The sequence below is a fragment of the Opisthorchis viverrini genome (genome assembly GCF_000715545.1).
Source record: "Opisthorchis viverrini unplaced genomic scaffold opera_v5_163, whole genome shotgun sequence".
Classification (NCBI taxonomy): domain Eukaryota; kingdom Metazoa; phylum Platyhelminthes; class Trematoda; order Opisthorchiida; family Opisthorchiidae; genus Opisthorchis; species Opisthorchis viverrini.
Window position 1 is genome coordinate 884,908 of NW_008751821.1, and position 18,239 is coordinate 903,146.

Below are 18,239 nucleotides of genomic sequence, written 5' to 3' on the forward strand. Positions count from 1 at the left end.
TTTGCGACGGCGCGTGGACAGTTTCATCAAAGGTGAAATCACGTGGGTTCTTTGGAAGAATGTAGTTAGCGTACTTATCATGCTCTGCAGGTCCAAGTTTGCGGAGCGGGAGACGAACCTTCCAACTATCATCCTGAGTTGATAGACCCCAAACAAGTCTTCATAGCGACAAAACCAAGCATCAAACGTTATGCCAACCGAGGGTTTATAGCAAAACCCGTTGCTACTGCAAGCGATTCCGTCAACCGACTATGGGACGTTCGACGTAGCCGGTGAAGCCAAAGATGCAGTTGATAGTCGCTCCGTAAGTACTTTTATAAGTTGGAGTTGTTGCTGAAACATCACTTCTAGTTGATCTGCTTCCATCTTGCGTCGCCAAATATGTTATGGTTCTATCACGCAGCGAGTAATGATAATATGCGCGGACTGTGATGATATGCTATCCCCAGCTATGTTATGTGATTCCGACCCCCAGTACAGCGGAATAGTAAGAAGACGAAGTTTTGGACACAAGTGTAATGCTCCGAAAAACAAGCGATTGACACGTAATAGCGGAATAATGACAGAGCACATATATATCCATAGTTTGGCCTTGAAAATGCCGGAATTTCGTAAGCGAACAAAGATACAGAGTTTCTGGGGATATTGATATCGCCAACACAGTGCCACTGCTTTGTCTGCTATCTAGTGCTTGCGTGCACCTGATTGGGCCGTGCCGCAGGCAAAATTCCAAGTACTTTGCGAAGAGGTGACAATCCCGTCCCAGTATGCGTTCATATCTGATAGTAGAGCGTTTGGAAGAGTCGATTCTGGTAAATTTACCTAACGTCCGGATCTGCCAGTCTCTCAGTTGCCAAGCGATTTGTTCGCACCTTACGTGGCCCAGGAAGAAGCGACTCTGGACAGGTGCGTGATCAGAATCCACAAATATGTTCCAAACCGACCGACAGTCAGTTATTGATCCGCGTCATGGGTAGTTAATGGCGTCGTGATGGATTTGAGTTTGTGGCCGATACGCCGTTGGGGGACACCATGTGGCCAGACGACTTCGGATATTTTGGAAATTAGTACTGCACAAAACAGCCTGCGATCAGCACACAGCAGAAGCGATCGTTCACCATTGTCCGTGCGTACCGAGCCCAATTCATGTCGGCCTCCTTATTGAGTCTCAGATATGCTAGGCCTGCCCACTTGTGCATTCGTTTATCCTGCAGCCAACACGATATCTGAGCTTTTAGCTCGCCGCAACATAAAATCCGTCTTTGACTGCGTCGGAGCTACAGTGAGTTGGGGCGTAAGCGGACACGAGAATCAAACAGCGATCAGCTTCCCGCTTGTGTGACTCCTTGATGGACGTTGCTTGACGAACCGCTCGGCGGTGAATATCATTAAGTATCAATTGAAGCAATGATCCTCCCACCTGGTGACTTAAGACCACGTCGATCCCTGCACACCTTGCCAAAGTGGTCTCTGTATCGTCGGAGATGCGTAACCAGAAGGCTTTGGATAGTGATGAGACAGTTAGCTCAACCACTGTGTATCTTGAATTCTTGTTCCTAATACAAAACACATATCAATGTTAATCAAATCCACTGAGGAAGAGGAGCTTGTTGTCCTGCTAGCTTGGGAGTTCGGAGGCGGAATCAGTCAGACTGCTCGGTAGTCGAGGCTTGGAGATTGATTTCGAGGTGCCAGATGCTGTCTGCACTGGCCGAGCCGCAGGCGTTTGGGCCAAGCGCGATGTAAGACCAATGTGTCAATCAGTTCTAATAGATGGGTTTACAGGGAGAGAGAGGGGAAGGGAGAAGAAAATTATGTTAAAGAGAAAGAATGGAGGCGTCAACAGTAGCGTGTTTTCGCTTACCTACTCTGCTGTGTGCAGCAAGCAAGGTGACCCGGCTGATGACATCGTGCAACTACGGATGTGGCATGTTAGTAGTTTCGGTTGTAGAAATCATGGTTGTGCCTGGGCTCAGATACTGCCGGGACACCCAGACCCAGACAGGTCGACGATTAGGGCCTTGGGCTCCGAAGCCTGACCACAAAGCAGCAGTTTTTAGCGGGAAATGTCCATGCATTGCCTTTTTAACGCACGTTCCAATCCCCAACTTAGAGGGTCGGGAGACTACGTTGGTCAGACATTTAACCATTGACCAACCGAGTATGAGAGACTATGAGTGTTACACGAACACCTCCCAGTATAGTTCTGTGGTTTGCGAAGGCACACGACGTATCACACCGCGGTACGGCACAGATTCACCCTGATGAATAGCGATTTCTCCGCTGGTGGAAATACTTGATCAAAAACCGACCAGTGGAATAGGATTTGCTATCAATGCAATTCAATTCAATTTATCAGCTACAAGCCGTGTGCCATAAGCGCATTGGTTCCAGCTGCTACAGTTCCGATCACCGGAAAACGAGAAAGCGGACCATACAACTAACCCTTCTAGGCGAATGCATGTTCCGCTTGTTCAGAAATCGGGGGTAGCTACGCATTGAAGGCGATAGCTTTGATGCACGAGTGCCTCTGACTGCGCGATTGTCCATTTCCGCCAACGTAATTGACCACTGGTGATTTGAGTCCCGAGGTTCCCATCTAGGGAGGCGGCAGTTGCCCACCCGACCAAGTTTACTGGTTTGTGTTTTCGCACTTTGTTGCTGGGTCACTGTTCACCTCTCGGTCGCTTCCAGTCAGCGCAGGGCTGGGTGAAAAGCGTCTGTGAGGCATACGCTCTTCTGGCACATGGAGTACATGTCCTAACCAGCGCAACCTATGAAGCGCTAGTAATTCACCTGTCGCGGGAGAGTCCCTTCTTCCTAAGACCATCTGGCGCACCTCAGCATTACTAATCCGATGTTCCTACCAGAAATGACCAATGCTGCGGACACGCCAATGATCAAATACTGACATCTTCCGTATATCTTCTGCGCGTAGGGACCACGTCTCTGATCCATAAGGCAGAATGGATCGCACCACTGCAGGGTAAACTCTTCCCTTGACAGACAAACTCACGTCACGTCAGCGCCATAGCTGTCGGAGGTTGGCAAAAGCTGCCCTGGCCTTTACGCGTCGAGAAATAATCTCATCTCCAACCACTCCACCGGAACTTATACAGCTGCCCAGGTAAGCAAATTTATCTGCCACGTCTATTGGCTTACCTGCAAGAATGAGGTGTGGGTTTGATCCCACCCAGTCTTGTAGCAGCACTTTACACATTGCAGATGTAAAATGCATGCCAAACCGTGCGGCAGTCATTTAGGTTAGTCAAAATCGTTCGCATTTGGGAAGGATTTGAACCAAGGGAAGCAATATCGTCTGCATTCTCAATGTCTGTGAGCGAACGTCATGGGAGCATTTCAACTCCCGAGGTTTCATAGGCAGGCAGAGGGATTTTAAGCAGAATATCAGTAACAGAGTTATAGAGGAATGGGGAAGGGTGACAGCCTTGTTTTACACCACTGGACCTGGTGAACTCAGGCAAGAGCTTCCCGTATACTCGTACGTGCCCACAGTTTTCATATAGTGCCCTCATAAGGGAGAGAAATTTAGAAGGGACACTGGTCGTCAGGCACTGCCAATGTTGTTGACGATCGACAAAATCGAAACAGCTTTCAAATCCAGAAAAATGACCAACGTGGGACGTCTGATGGACTGGCGCTGTTCAAGATTTCGTTTCAAAGTAAAGATATGGTTGATACATCCTCGACTAGGGCGTGATCCATCTTGGTTCTCATGAGTCTGTCTCTCCCGATAATCCATCAACCTGCGCAAAATAATGCCAGAGAGCGCCTTAGATACGACGGATACCAGGCTGATACCATAATCGTTTTCACATGACGTTCTTGCTTCCTTTTTGAAAACTGGAATGACGGTCGAGGAGCTCCATTCGGCTGGTATTCTGCTTTCGTTCCAAATCTTCTTCAGTATGTTTATCAGACTGTTCACCAGGACCTCGCCACCTTCTTTGAAGAGCGCGGGGTGTAGACTGTCCGGACCAGGTGCCTTTTCGTGCTTCAGGGTTGAAATCTCACGCTGGATTTCGCTTGTTGATGGTAGGTAGGTGTCAATGTTTCATTCGGGCTCGCTTGGTTCTTCCAGCGGTTGTGTTGAACTGTTCTTGGAAGTACTCAGTGCACCGATTGAGACGGTGATTAAGGGAGTGAATTGCTGTTCGTCTTTTTCGCACATTGTCTCACTGACACCTGCCTTCTTTCGACCCGTCGATCGGATCAGTTAAAACAGGGCGCGGCTTTTGCCTGCAGCGAAAGCTTTCTCCATTCCCTGGGCCTTCGAAATCCACCAGCGTTCTCTGTCATTCTTCAAGCTCCTGATTGTCCGGTGTTTGATGGATCTGCGTGCGCCACCCTAGTCGCTAGTTGATGGAATGGTCTTTCTGGCAGCAGTAATATCTGCTGATCTCGAAGACATCCGGCGTTCATTGGATCTAGTCAGATGGGCTGGACAAACAGTTCTGAAAGCTGACATTTCTTCCTTAACTCGCCTCCATTCATACTCCAAGCAATCTTCGCCGTCCACATGGCTGAGTTTCCAGTAATTTTCTAACCAGGTCAGCTCGATACTCTTCAACCACTGAAACTTGTCGAGGTTGGTGAACGGAGCTGCCCTCTTTCGGTAAGCGTAGTGCTGGCTGAAAGCGAAGTGCTAAACTGGTTCGCACGATGGCTTGATCAGAGTCAAGTTGTGTACCCCAGAAAAAACGACAAACCTTAACTGAGGCTCGGTACTAAAAGCCATATGGTCCAACTGAATCCTCGACTGTCTTGTGGTTTGTGGCATCCATGTAACTCGGTGTGTATGTTTGTGTTGGAACTTTGTACTGGCCAGGAACAGACGATGATCTGCACACAACTGAAGAAGCCGCTGTCCATTATCCGTACGCTCAGCATCGACTCCAAATCTACCACCCAACTGCGCCTCTTCCGGGCGTAGTCTTCCAAATTGGACATTCGTATCACCCACCAGGATTACTGTATCCGTCCTTCTTGCTAAACGAGGCAGTCGTGACTGATCTTGATAAAACTCATCCTCCTTAGTCTCAGAACCGCTATCTTTTGGGGCGTATGCTGATACGACAAACAAACACCATTTACCACATCGACCTGCGTTAATTGAGCCAAACAACCGCACAGCGTAAAGGTGACTGTTTACTGGGATCCAGTCCAGTAAGGCGCTTTCAGCCTTGGAGCTGAGTGCAACTCCCGCACCGTAGATACCACGAGCCATTGCGTCAAGATCACCGGATGCGTGAAGAGTGAAATGTGGAACATCTGGGTTCGTCCTAAGTGGCTTGAGGAGCACGACCGAAGTGGAATCTTGTATGCAACAGACATCGATATGGAGGGAAATTGGGGTTTCGGCAAGGGATGACTGTTGCCCAATTTGACATAGAGTACGGAAATTTAAGGCTGCAACGTAGATCAGATCTTTTGAGGTTAGTAGGTGATTATTTTGGTTTATTTTTCTGGGCGATGGTTGAGACACGGAATAGTGGCTAGGAGGTTGGAAGATGGGTAATTGCCTTGAATTGCACGTTGGTTTGATAGGTAATGAGGGGAAGGCCAGTGAGCGAAGAGCTGCAAGGGCCCAGGCCGAAGGAGGGGGGTTAGTTGAGGTACCCCACCTTGAGCCCTTGATTCAAAAATCTGGCCCGCAAGGCAGTGGAAAGATGGGTTTTGTTCGGGGGCCCTGCCCTAGCCTCTGACTCTAGAGTCTGGACCGCGAGACAGCGGTGGTTAGGGTTTTCTTGGGGGACCCTTCCTGGAGCCGATGACTCAATAGTCTGACCTACTTGGCTGTAGGGAGCCAGCCTGGCCCGAGAGGGCAGGAAGTAGGACATTACTGTCTCACTCCTGATGCGGCTGCGCACAGTAGGTGCCTTTTGAACAGTACCGGGCTCTTTGGTTTCAATAGTATTGAATAATGCGCCGGCGGTCATGATCAACCGTTTGACGATCGGAGTGTGCGGTTCTTGGGGCCAACCTTTTCTAACCTGCCCTTCCATAATTATGGACGCGCTGGTCACCTGGGGGAAACGCCTCACTGTCTCCACACTCCTGTCGCAGAGGACAGTACGACTTTATCTCCAGACCGCCTCGTAATACGATTACTCGCAGTACGGGGACTCTTCTTCGTCGGTCTGCTCCCCGTTGGCCTTCCTGACATGGTTGAACCTTTAGGAACCGAGTTCCAGCCAGTATAACCCACAAGATCATTGCAGCACAGAAGCCCGACCACGAAAAGGTGACAGCTTTGGGTCGAGGATTTTGCCTCCAATTGTTTCGATTTTACCAGATTTCGAAATACTGAACAGTACGGCCCGAATGAGCCATGGATAACCTTGTTTAGTTGATCTGGTGTGCGCGACAAGAACTCCGTGCAGAAACGATCAGGAAATGGTTATGATATCTGTCCGTGTCCTGTTTTTGTTGATTCATGGTCCTACCTGGACGATCTCGAAAACCTAATAACACTACTGATAACAGTCGTCATCTGAGTAGATTCCATTGGATTCACAGGCTGTATAGTAACACATTTAAGTATTGAGATTGTACCAGAAAATTTTATCTGTTGCTGTCGGACTAAACGGTGAAAACGATAGTCCCAAAATAATGTCACAAACGTCCGAAGAACGACGGCTAATTCTTCAAAATTTAGTGTGGCGCCAGAGTGTCCATTGGTGAGACCATCGCACACCCATATGGGTTGTCAAAATGTGCAGTCCATTAGATCTGGTACTGAAATTGAGTAAGCTCACCTGTCTCTCCATCGCTTATTGAATGAGTTACTGAAGCTCTTTGTAAACACACTTGGTAAACAGACCCCCTAAAGTTCACTGAGTGTACTCAATGGGTGCGCATGAAAGAGTGCAAGAGCACCTGTCGACTTTTGGCCGATCTGCATCCACTAAGCACGTGGCAATCTCGTTGTTAACCATCTGATAGTTACAACCCACAAGGTCTTTGGTTCGGCTGGGTTCGTCAGCTACAACTCATGTACCCAATCCATGGTAATTTCAGGTGATACAGTCTTAGTCACTCAAAACCTGGTATACCAAGTTATCGGAGGTGATAGCCCGATCAGCTAATTGATATCGAATCATCCTAGTTGTCTGACGCAGCGGAAAATTTAGCAGCCCGTCATCGAAGGCGATAGCGTTGTTCGGGGGCGCCACCGGCTCCGTGATTGTGTCACGTCTTTCAGTGTTCTTAACCTCATTTTCCACGTCCCCTATCTACCTGATAAGATGCAACTGGAAACGCTTCCAAGCTTTCGTTATCGGGATAGTGAATTTTGGTCCATTTGGACGCCAGTACTGCGTGAGAATCTGCAGCCTCAAGTTTTCCTTCACTTAAATAAATAGTATGATCCGAGTAACTGCGCAGTAACAAGCAATCAAAAGGTGTACAATGAAATGTTAATTTCCTCTTAGTGCCATATGTTCAGGAAGCTGCATCAACCATCTTTACAAGCGACCAGGTCGGTGACAAAGCGATCGGATATTTGGGCTGGCTGTACAACGTTCCTACAGAAGAGACTTGTACAGATCTTCGTGAAAAAAATTGAACTGAGGACCACGGAGGTCGTGAAATCTGTCCGACATGCTCTCCGAACACTTCCAAACGGGAGATTGCAACCACTGTAGTTGGAGAAGCTTTCTTATGGTACATTCGCAGGATGATGTAACATATGCAAAAGTTCTTAGCTAGTTGTTTAGCATCACAGTGTTCTACACATTGCCACATGTTTAGGACAGTCCTCGTGGAGGTACACTGATCCGTTCTATCAAATTCCATGTTGGAGTCTTTGTTTGCAATGAGATGGCGGAATTTCGTTAGGATGTCATTTCCGATCTTCCAGGCGTCAACCGCTATTCATTTGCACCTGCGAGGAATGTTGCTCACGAATTCGGCTCATCTCGTTAGACCAAACCGAACACTAACCCCGCAACAGTCCTATGCACCTCGCATCTTCCGAGCCGTTTTTGCCTTGGCTGGAATGTCGTATGTATTCACTGCTTACCTGCAGTTAAAGCAAAATGGTCGATATTTTGCCGTTTTTTTTTCGGAAGTGGTAACCTGTTTTGGTCTCTGCGTGAAATTCTCTGGAGAACCTCAAATATTATGCCTTGGCCCTTGTGAGGAGTTGGCATTTGCTAAGAGTTTTTATCTTTTCAACTGTTGTGCCCATTTATCCACAAATGTAACCATTGCCAAGTTACGTATGTCTTAACGGATTTTTATCCCGGTCACAACTTCGCAAATTTGTTAATTCACACTTCATCACTTCACTGCTTATTTCAGCTCCGTAAAATGTCTTTAACTCGCCGACGGCATCTCTGCCGATCCCCGTGAACTGACTCAGGAATGCAAAACGGACGGCCTTCTTCGGTAGGCGATTCCGTCAATGGCTCCCTCCCCTGTCCCAAGCGTATTACCATCACCAGACTTTTTCTTACTCCGTTCCGAAAGCTGCGGCGTTCCCGGAGGGATCCACCGAGATCTCCTCCTCTACCTTCTACGCACTCCAGTAATCCCTCAGACTCTGAAGGCTGTTCTGAGGGACGAGCCGGAGGTGGTATGTACACCGAAGAACTACCTTATGATCGATCTGGGCCGATGGAGATGATACGAAATGGCTTCTCTTCGAATGCCTCAGGTTCGTGTATTTTTAATGCAATCAAACTTTCTGAGTTGTTTGAATTCCAACCTCAGGATAGTGGCCATTGTTGCTTTGCAGCAGAACTGTCCTCCAGTAGAAGGAATGTCCTTGGTTTACAACGAATGCGGTCTATCAAGAGAGGGTGGTCTTTTTTAGGAATGGAGGATAGTTCTGCCATATTCAACGGATACTGAGTGTTTCTGGTGCTCCAATCTCAATGATAAGCTATTTATCTTAACTTTTCTACTAAAGATTGCTGACAGCCAGCTAATCATCAGAAATCTTCCGCTTCGAGGATGCCAGCAAGTCCCACCTAATTTGGTTGTTGGGCTAAAATTGTCAGGCTCAACAAACGATGTCACCACCAACTGCACTATCTGAGCCACCAGCGAACACCATAATTAAATACCTTACCGAATGCGGCCCTTCACGAAACAACATAACGGATGCAAGTGGGGCCATTAAAGGGTACGATGGTGATACGAAGGTCTTAGGTTTGCGTTGACAGAACACGGGCTCCGGCGAATATACTCGGCAGTTCTTATTTGTTTATTCTGTCAGCCGTAGCATTATCTAATACAAGTGTCACCAGTTGTGAACAGCCCGACCGTTGATGCGCTTTTCTAACTCCATCCTATCTAGGATTTCCCTTTATTCCAGGCAAATCACCGAAACCTCATTTATTCCCTCCATTCGTATCGATTAAAGATACGTAGAGTAAATTTATAACTACGGGGTTGAAACCTAGTGTCCCCAAAAGGATGTGTTTTCAAGAAGAGCAGAATTTTGGCCGGTTCTTTTTTGGCGGAGCACTGTTCTAAGTGTGAATTGATGGATGAGGTCTGACATGTTCATGGTTTCAAGTCAGAATTGCAACAAACCTCTCTGTGCGTTATACTCAGCTAAGAGTGCAGAGAAAGGCTAATCCTTTGCGTTCACAGTCATCAATAATCATTTTCTAAGTTATGCCGAGGTTTTGTCGTACAACTTTTACGTCTCTCGCCATTGAAATTGTAGCAGGTTTATGGAAATCCCAGTTCGGTTAACCTTCATGGTATTTCAGCGGCATTTTGACTGTCTGGCTAGTCTCTGTCACTGTGCCTAAATATGCTGTGAAGTAATCGATCCGGTTTGTATTCTGATCACTGATTGTTTTGGCATTTATTGAGCAGACCTATCAATATTTTCCGCCTTTAGTTTTCTAATAGCTCTATACACCGCATGTTTTTAGGTTTCATTCAAAAACTCAGGTTTAACCCGACTTTCGCGTATTCTTTCTTTCGAAACTTGTCGGCTTTTTGCCATCGGATCACGGACCAAGCCTACATGGAGACTACTGGGCCTGTCAACCGGATGGAACAACTATGTGGGTCAGAATAGGCACATATCGCGCGTGGCCCTGCTCTAGTAAAGTTACAGTTAGAAACCTGCAAATTTCCCATTCGGCTTGCAGTTGGAATTTTTTGGGCTCAACAGCAGTGAAGTACTAGTGTTCCCTGCATGTGAAAGTTCACAATCTCTATTTTCACGGCTGATACCGAGTGGTTTCCAAGTTGAGGTCTCGAACTACCGTACCACTGACAAGAAAGCCGTTTTTACATGCTTGACCGTTCCCATTAATAGTGTAATTTGAACTTAGTTTACAGATTCAGATGAGCTTGCTCATTTAGGACTTAGAGAGTGATGGATTTTTAACATGCTGTCGAGTAAAGGAACACTATCCGAGTTTTTTGCTACTTCATTTAAATGATTTCGTTCGTTCTTCAGTTCGCTGAGCTATTTCAGCTCAAATCTTACAAAGCAGTCAGATAAGACTAAAAATTACCAATATCAAGACGTATCTGGTCCCATTCGGTCACATTCTTTCTACTGTTATCCGAAATGAGCATCGTAATACACAGTTATCTAGTGTTGCAAACGATCCAAACTAATCTTTTATTGATCTTGCCCGGACACTTGCCATTCGTCTCTTTTGTTCCGACGGCTCCAAAACTTCCAGAGCCCAGTTAGGTCGGTCTGTGTTCAAGCACATCTTCAATATAGACTGATCAGTTCTTGTATGCATAGTCAAAGGTGATGTGTGTTTTCAATTCATAGGATCAAGGTGCCGTTCCATCAAAGGCTCCATACTAGATTATTCGAAAATTGTTCGGACACAAAATAGGCTAATAAATCGCTTAGCAGCGTGTACATAGTGCGGTGATCGATTCATCAGTCCTGTGCATCAGGCACGGACATAGCACACTGGCTGCAAGAGATCCTCACTCTCTGACCGGTTCCGAACTTATTCAGCAACTGCTATTTTTTCCAAATTACCATACCGAGTAAACCAGTTCTGGATGAAAACATTACCGCTATTACTACCACCCTTTCTAGCGTGTAGTGGCTCATCGGGCTGCTCCGTTCGCATACTGATAGTTTTCCTATGGAGCCACTTGTCCAAACACTCCCTCACCCATTGTTTTTGTACAATGAACGGATCGAGCAGTTTAGCGTTACACTGACCGTGTTATTGCGGTCCGAGTTAGCGATACTGTCGAGTTTTGTTGAATTCTTCTATCGATTGCCATGACATGCGATTATGGTGGAACCACTGTGAAATTGTGTCATTGTGCACATTCCACTCCGGAGGTGAACAAAAATAGTTTCTTGCATTTGACACAAGGGAGGAGTCAATGCGATCGACATGCCGTAGCGACGAGTTCACTGATATAATCTAAAGGCAATGTGAGAAGCGCGAACCGAACATTGTAGGAGGAGAGGGCTTGACGAAACAAGCTGATATTTAATCTTCACGAGATGTTGCCGAGATCAAAAGTAGGTTTAAAAAACCGTACAAGATCTCCGCTGTTAAATCACACGCAGTTGTCTCAGTCGCTACGCCAACTTTATCGTGGGCCATGATCTTGGTGGTAGGTGACTCCCTTTTAAACTACACCGATGCGTTGTGCAGCATACTCTCACTCAGCCACCTAATAAGTAATTAGTTCTTACGCTAGAGGAGGGTTTAAGAACCATGGCCGACCGTTGTCGGCTCGTTGCTTGACTTAGTGCGTAAAGAATTATTCTTTAGGAGGCATTCAAATGGAGCTGATTCGGCATTGTTCCCTGTTAAGCGCCGGGAACGCTCGAAATCAGTTCTCCAACTTTGCACCTGCGCACCTTTGTTTTCAAAACTTATCCTCCCTCGAGGGAGTTCCATTTCATTGCGTTAGTGGTCAATGTTACAGAACAACAGATAGAACAGACGAGTTCCACCTTGGTGCATAGTCTGACAATTGACAGTGACTCTGAATAGTGGTACATATTCCACCAGGTGGCTATTTTCAGACATTACTCTATCGTAGAAAGAAGAGCAGCTGCGAAGACCACCTGTTTTTCAGCTCAATCACCATTTTCCGATTGGGGGTCTTGACTTGATGGAAATATCCAAACATAACACAACACGACTAAAGTTAATGTCAAAGAGCCGAATCTGTGCCGCATTCGCTGCGCACATCAGCAGAATAAAGTTTAGATCAACGTATAGGCTTTGGAATCCCGAGACATTGATGCAACTGTTCGAGACAGTGTAACCGGCTCATCCCCAAATAATAGGCAGACGTCGTGAGGTTCACAGCGTCTATCTCGTTTCCACTCGCTTCAGTGGAAACCGTTGAAATAGTTTCAAAATCGAGATAGGCTGTTTTTTCACCTAGCTTCAAATTGATTTTCTTCACCATTCGAGATAACATCGTTATCCCGCTGTTTCGTTGGTGTTTCCCCCTCTCGTTCTTGCGTTTATATAGCGTAACTGAGAATAGCTCATATCTCTAACCTAACTGGCTGACGATGTTTTCGGTCCCGTGGTTGTCTTTCGGTTCGTTCTAGTTTTCTTTGCGTTATCCGATTTTCCTCTAATTTATTTACTTAAACTACTCACTCTTCTTTGCTTCCATGCTGCCGTAGGCTTTTATTTGGGCTAGGAGGATATTTCATATCGTGTCGACCCTCTTCCTAAAGAAAACTTAGAACTAATACTTTCTAGCTATTGTTATGTTGACCTTTCTAATCTCTGAAATTTCGTCACCACTGTACGGCTCGTGACTTGAAGTTGTACACATTAGTGTCTCTGTGAGTGTCACAGAAAAATTGGCATTGAACGTGATGCCGAGATGGACCAAGTGGTTAGAGCGCGAATTTACTGACCGGAAAGTCCGTGGTTCGAACCCGACCTCTGCCTCTCGACTTCCCCTGTATAGGTTTCGGCGATCTGGCAGTATCCCAGCCCTCGTACCTCATTCGTGTGGCATGGCAGCTAGGCACCGAACGGGTGCTACAGTTGGACGATTTTTTAGACTGCCAAGGGCATCCTCCATTTTCATAGGCTACTACCCATGAGCTGGTCCGGCGTTAGTAATGTCAAATGTTCGTTGACCGTTTATGGCAACTCACCCTTCCTGATAGTGTGTTGACCTGTGAAAAAAGTTGTCCCCGAATGTTAGGATCATCAGGGTGTCAGTCTAGTCCCATGTGCAATCTAGCTCAGCCTTAGCATCACTTGTGATTGTCGTGAAAATCAAGCAGAGTTCCTTCCCGGGTGGAGATCTGTTGTGCGACCTTTACCTTGCGACAACTCGAAGGCCGTTAATACTTGTCATCTTCTTGGACTTCCAACTCAAACGATGGTGCTACCTTGTGGCAGTGCTCGGAACATTTTCATTCTTATCCAATCCTCGACCCCAACACGTGCGGTCGCATGACAGTCTTTGGAAGGTATTCTTCCTAGTGTATCACCACAGGCGGTATTCATCAGGACTGTTCCTTACCAAGAAATCGTGCTCTCCTATTCAGATTACATCCGGCCTCAAGATACGACAAATGATCTAAGTGATGTTGCCATAGGTTACGTACGCGTCTTGAGCCATCAAATCATAGTTATTGGAATACTGCGAGGGTATACCTCCAAGTGTGGTGGTGACATCTGAATCATTGGATATAGTGGACAGATTTAGCTACCTAGTTAGTTTCGTCCTACCGAATGGCAACACTGCCAAAAAAGTGAACTCCAGAATCATTATATTGTCCTTCAGCTTAGGAACCTCTGACGTTGTTGTGACATCACCTTGTTTGTAGAAGGTAGCCTACACAACGATGTGTATCTATTGTTCGTTTACCGTTGTGAAGCCTGACCACTGCACACTGAAGATTGCTCGTTTTACCACCGGTGCCTCCGAAGCATTCCATATGTACCATCGGAACGCGAATTAGCTGCATCGAAGTGTGGCGAATGGTTTTTGGCATCAAATAGCTGCTTGCCCGTTTGGTGAGTCGAATCGGCCACACGAACTACGCTGAGTCTGTCGCGCGGTTCATATGCGAGGTGACTGACTGCCTCACCATACTCCCTTTGCTGAATGGGGCTCCGATTGAAAGATGCCGCGCGATGAGCAATTGATGACCTAGAGAGGGGGAGTGGAAGATAAAAGCGAATCTCGACTGCACTGATCCATCTCGATCCCAATGTTTGGGGTATCACAGACCCTCTTGCCACGCAATGAATGACGCTATTGTATCTGTTCTCCTATCATCAATCATATACGTACTGTTTTCCGCTCTCCACACTCCGTTACCGCGAGCCGAAGCTACCCAAACCACTGCGCATAGGTACGCCGCTCAGGGTTGTGAAACTGAACTGCGCTGAATATCGATCGCTTGACACTTGCCGTCTGCATGCTGTTTGTTCTAGTTTTCGTGTTTATTTCACTTTAATCGCACAAACACATGCGCTTCCTCTTGTTTTGCTGTTTTTCAGGCATGCGAGATGGTTGGCTTTCCATCATGATTATTTTTTCAGCCCCATCCACTTACAGGCTTGGCGTTCGATAGTTTTTTTCGATCACTAGGGAGAAACGCATGACAAGACTAATGGGCGACCTCATACATGGTTGTACGTAGCCATGCGATGCGTGACCCTGGCGCGTTAGAGCCATTCATAGGTAAACGAAAATTTATAGAGTCGATTGTGTCAGCTGTGACTTTTAGGCATTTCATCACCGTTGACAGCACAACATCAGTGTTCAGTACTGATAATCCGCCGCCGGTCAGCCATAGTTTATTTGAAACCTCTTTTATGAAGAAAAGGACAAAAGTGCTAGCCTACCTCAACCATTCTGAGGTATCTACACTTTCATACTTCTGGTTAGAGACTGACAAGAAATCGATCGGTAACCACATCTTGCAGCGTCTCCAGCCATGCACAGGGGAGGATCACCTCTGAAAATTCGACATGACAATCCGGCCAGAAACTGTCAACGAGGACGCTGCTTATGTTGGTTAGAATCTTCCTATTGCTCTTTGTGCGCGGGAAAGCGAAATCTCACGGACTGTCATGTATCAACCCCCCTATTTTTTGCATGCCCAGCTTTTGTGAAGCAACAGTCGATACAACAGCCAATACACGAAGAGCAAAACTAAGTCCAGTAGTCCGCAATGCTGGACTCCCCGCTCATTTGAAATAGCAACTGCAGAACCATTTGCAGAGTCCACAGATGCTTCTACTTCAAAGACCGCGATTCTGTGCTAGACGCTTACAAAACTTTGGTTGTTGGTTTGTTTGCTGAGCTGGACAAGTTGATTGCAAACAAACCAAAGACGATCTAAGCTACCAGAGCTACCAACATTTTCCTCTATAGTTTATAAATTCCGTTTAGAATCAAATAATGTCTATGAGTCCTAAGCAGCACGTGGTCCTCAGTGTGCACGTGACTTGAAACTTCGAACATTACCGTCTACTGGTGATGCGCCTGCTGTCCGATGCACATAAGCTGCGTTGTGAGACCTATTCAGTGCGGGTTCTCTAATGATCATGCTTATGTGCTTCCTGTTATGAACAAGCGTCACATTGTGTTGAGTCCGCGACTGCAACTAAATTTATGGGTGGCCGATGCCATCCACTGTGGTGCCAACTTTGTTCCTTTCTGGGGTCCTTTCATACGGGACTTTCTTCAATTTTGGTCATATGGTCTCTCCGAAAATCTCAAACTCGAGCAATCGTTTGACTGGCAATACACGTGAGGAGCATCAATGACATTACCCGGCAACAGCGAATTCCTAACAAGCATGCCTGTGTCGACATACTGAAGAATGGGTCAATGTTTTTCTGGTGAGGAATGGGAGTCATCGTATATGGCTGGAATTCGTATTGTGCATTCGCGTTCATCGTCCTCCAAACACCCACCCTTAATGGCTTTTGGCGTGATATTTGTGGTGAACGTGACCGTGGGACCACCACGTCTTCCTAATTGGGCTCTACATAATTTCGCTTCACTATATCTGGCAGGAGTATGGCCGCTCCCTCGTCGAGCTTCATAGCGACTCCTTCGCTTCCTCGCGAAAATGTGATTTCCAACCAGCTATGCCAACTCATACTGCAAAGTGACTATCTCTCTGGTACCCCCATTCTAACACTGTTTCGTGTATTCTAATATGGCTCAAGAATTTGGCTTAATACTGAGAGTCTTAGGGCTTCTTGTTTAGTTTCTTGTCTATCCTACTGTTGACCAAATCATTCTAATTTATCCGATTCACATGACTATTCTTACTGTTGTTGTGGATTTTGGATACAGAAATAATGTTTTATTGCCAGAGGAAAAAATTAGGGTGAATCATTGTCCTTGACTTTTCTTTCTGTTGAACTTCAGAGTCCCTATCGACCTCTGCAGAATCGTCAAAGACCGATGATGTTGGCAGTATTCCCAACGGGAAGTCTGGTAAGCTTGTTACTCTGAAATCCTGCGCTTCTTAGCTGCCCAGCACCTTATCGTCGTTATACTGGAGAACCTTGACGGTTCTGTTTTTTCGGAACGTGACTTTATGCCTTCACTCGTGGTGGTGCTAGTGAAACCATGTTTATTGTACTACTGTGAAATTTCATGGATTTGTTTCATGCATCCGTAGTAGATGACCACCATCACCCAAGTCTTCGTAGGAAACAGGCAAAGATGAAGGCTTTATCTATGATCACACTAACTATAAGGTCGCTGAAACTTTCGGCATCCCGCTACCGGTTTCGCCCTTTTTGGAGTTCACTGGGAAGGCGTTTCACTCTGTATCACTATACCTTTTTTCAAATTAGCATCACTTCCGCTGACAGACAGACTTAAACATACTGGAGTCAAGAGATTGTTCAGTGTACAGAATGCACGTGGGAAATTTATGACCTGCATGTGACTCATATTTTTTATATCTTTATTTCGAATCTGAGCGTGACCTCTTGTAGCCTTTTCTCATCAGAATGTCTGGCTTCATTCCTAACAAGGTACAGTTGTCTTCTTCTCTGAAGGTGCCAATTAAAATTGGTCTCTTCTGATCATTAGCCTTTCTTGGTGGGACTCCGCCACTGAAAGGTGATTTACGAGTACTATCCAAATGTTCTTCAGGGATGGCCTATACAGCGGACATCAAATGTTCTTTTGAAGAGGTCGAAATCAGTTTGCACGGTTCGGCAGATTGGTTTTACTTGTGAATAGATCGTGGTGATCCTCAATGATGGCGATCCTTTCGAAGAAAGCTATGAAGCGTTCTTCGAACACACCATGATTTTTCTATAAATTTGTAGTTCACTTTTCTGAACCTTCCACGGTCACTGGACGTGCTTAGTCTTGGTAGGCTGTTCGATCTGTCTGTTCAGAGTACCGAGTCATCCACTACTTCCTAAAATCCTTTTGAGTCCGAAGATAACTGTTCCATCAATAATTCATCATTAAAAGTCAGCAAAACACTTATGGCATTCGAAAAATAAAAATCGATGCAAATTTATCGGGCTCACCGTGGGTGAATTGGCGTGTGACACTGGCGAGACAATTTGAGCCTCTCACAGTAATGATCTGCGGATCGAATTGGCTACGTATGGTCTCGTTGTGTTATTCGACTGAATAAGAAAACCATGTTCCTTGAGACTCTGACCTCAACCTTGTAGCTAGCCAACTAGTGGTACATACGACCGACTGACGTGCAACCATCACCCCTCCTTTCAGCCCCCTGTCACGTACCCACTACTCATCATGGACAACATCCTCGCATCCCTGGCGCAGTTGCCGTTCTTCCCCTGGGAGTGGTCACACAGCGGCAACTTCTCTCCCCACTGACAAAACAGCTTTCACTGCCTCCACTTGCCACCACATCGCCTACTGGACAGGTCTCCCTGAGCGATGATCGAGTTCTTCCAAATCATCTCCCTCACCTACCAACAGATATCTTCAATTCCCCCGGTGGAAATGAACTCTTACAAATTCATTCTACAGCCGACACCTTACCGACCAATACAAATGTTTTGGCTATCAGTCCTTCGCGTATGTCTCTACACTTTCTCCTAGTTTTTTTGCCCTGTCTCGTGTTCACCACGTGTGATAGCACTTGAACCTGTAGAATTGGCTGGTGATATCCTCTTCACCTGCCTTTCAAGACATTTTATTGAACATAGTGCTCGTTGCTGCCCACTTACAACACTGCTGCTCTGCGCTCTTGCTTTTACTACCATCTTTTATCGGGCTGCAAGCTCTATGGGACTCTGATA

The 18,239-nt window shown here is 46.3% G+C and overlaps 1 protein-coding gene across 1 annotated transcript in view; it reads left to right on the forward strand.

Annotated features, from left to right (window-relative positions):
* Positions 1-211: 211 nt before the first annotated feature.
* Positions 212-18,239, forward strand: part of T265_14252 (hypothetical protein) — a gene marked incomplete at both ends in the record, with an annotated part of 56,768 nt that continues 38,740 nt past the window's right edge. Inside the window, 5 exons of the mRNA XM_009172769.1 lie at positions 212-304; positions 689-812; positions 843-906; positions 5,203-5,296; positions 17,655-18,015. Coding sequence (XP_009171033.1) covers positions 212-304; positions 689-812; positions 843-906; positions 5,203-5,296; positions 17,655-18,015 — 736 coding nt within the window. The remainder of the gene's footprint in view (positions 305-688; positions 813-842; positions 907-5,202; positions 5,297-17,654; positions 18,016-18,239) is intronic.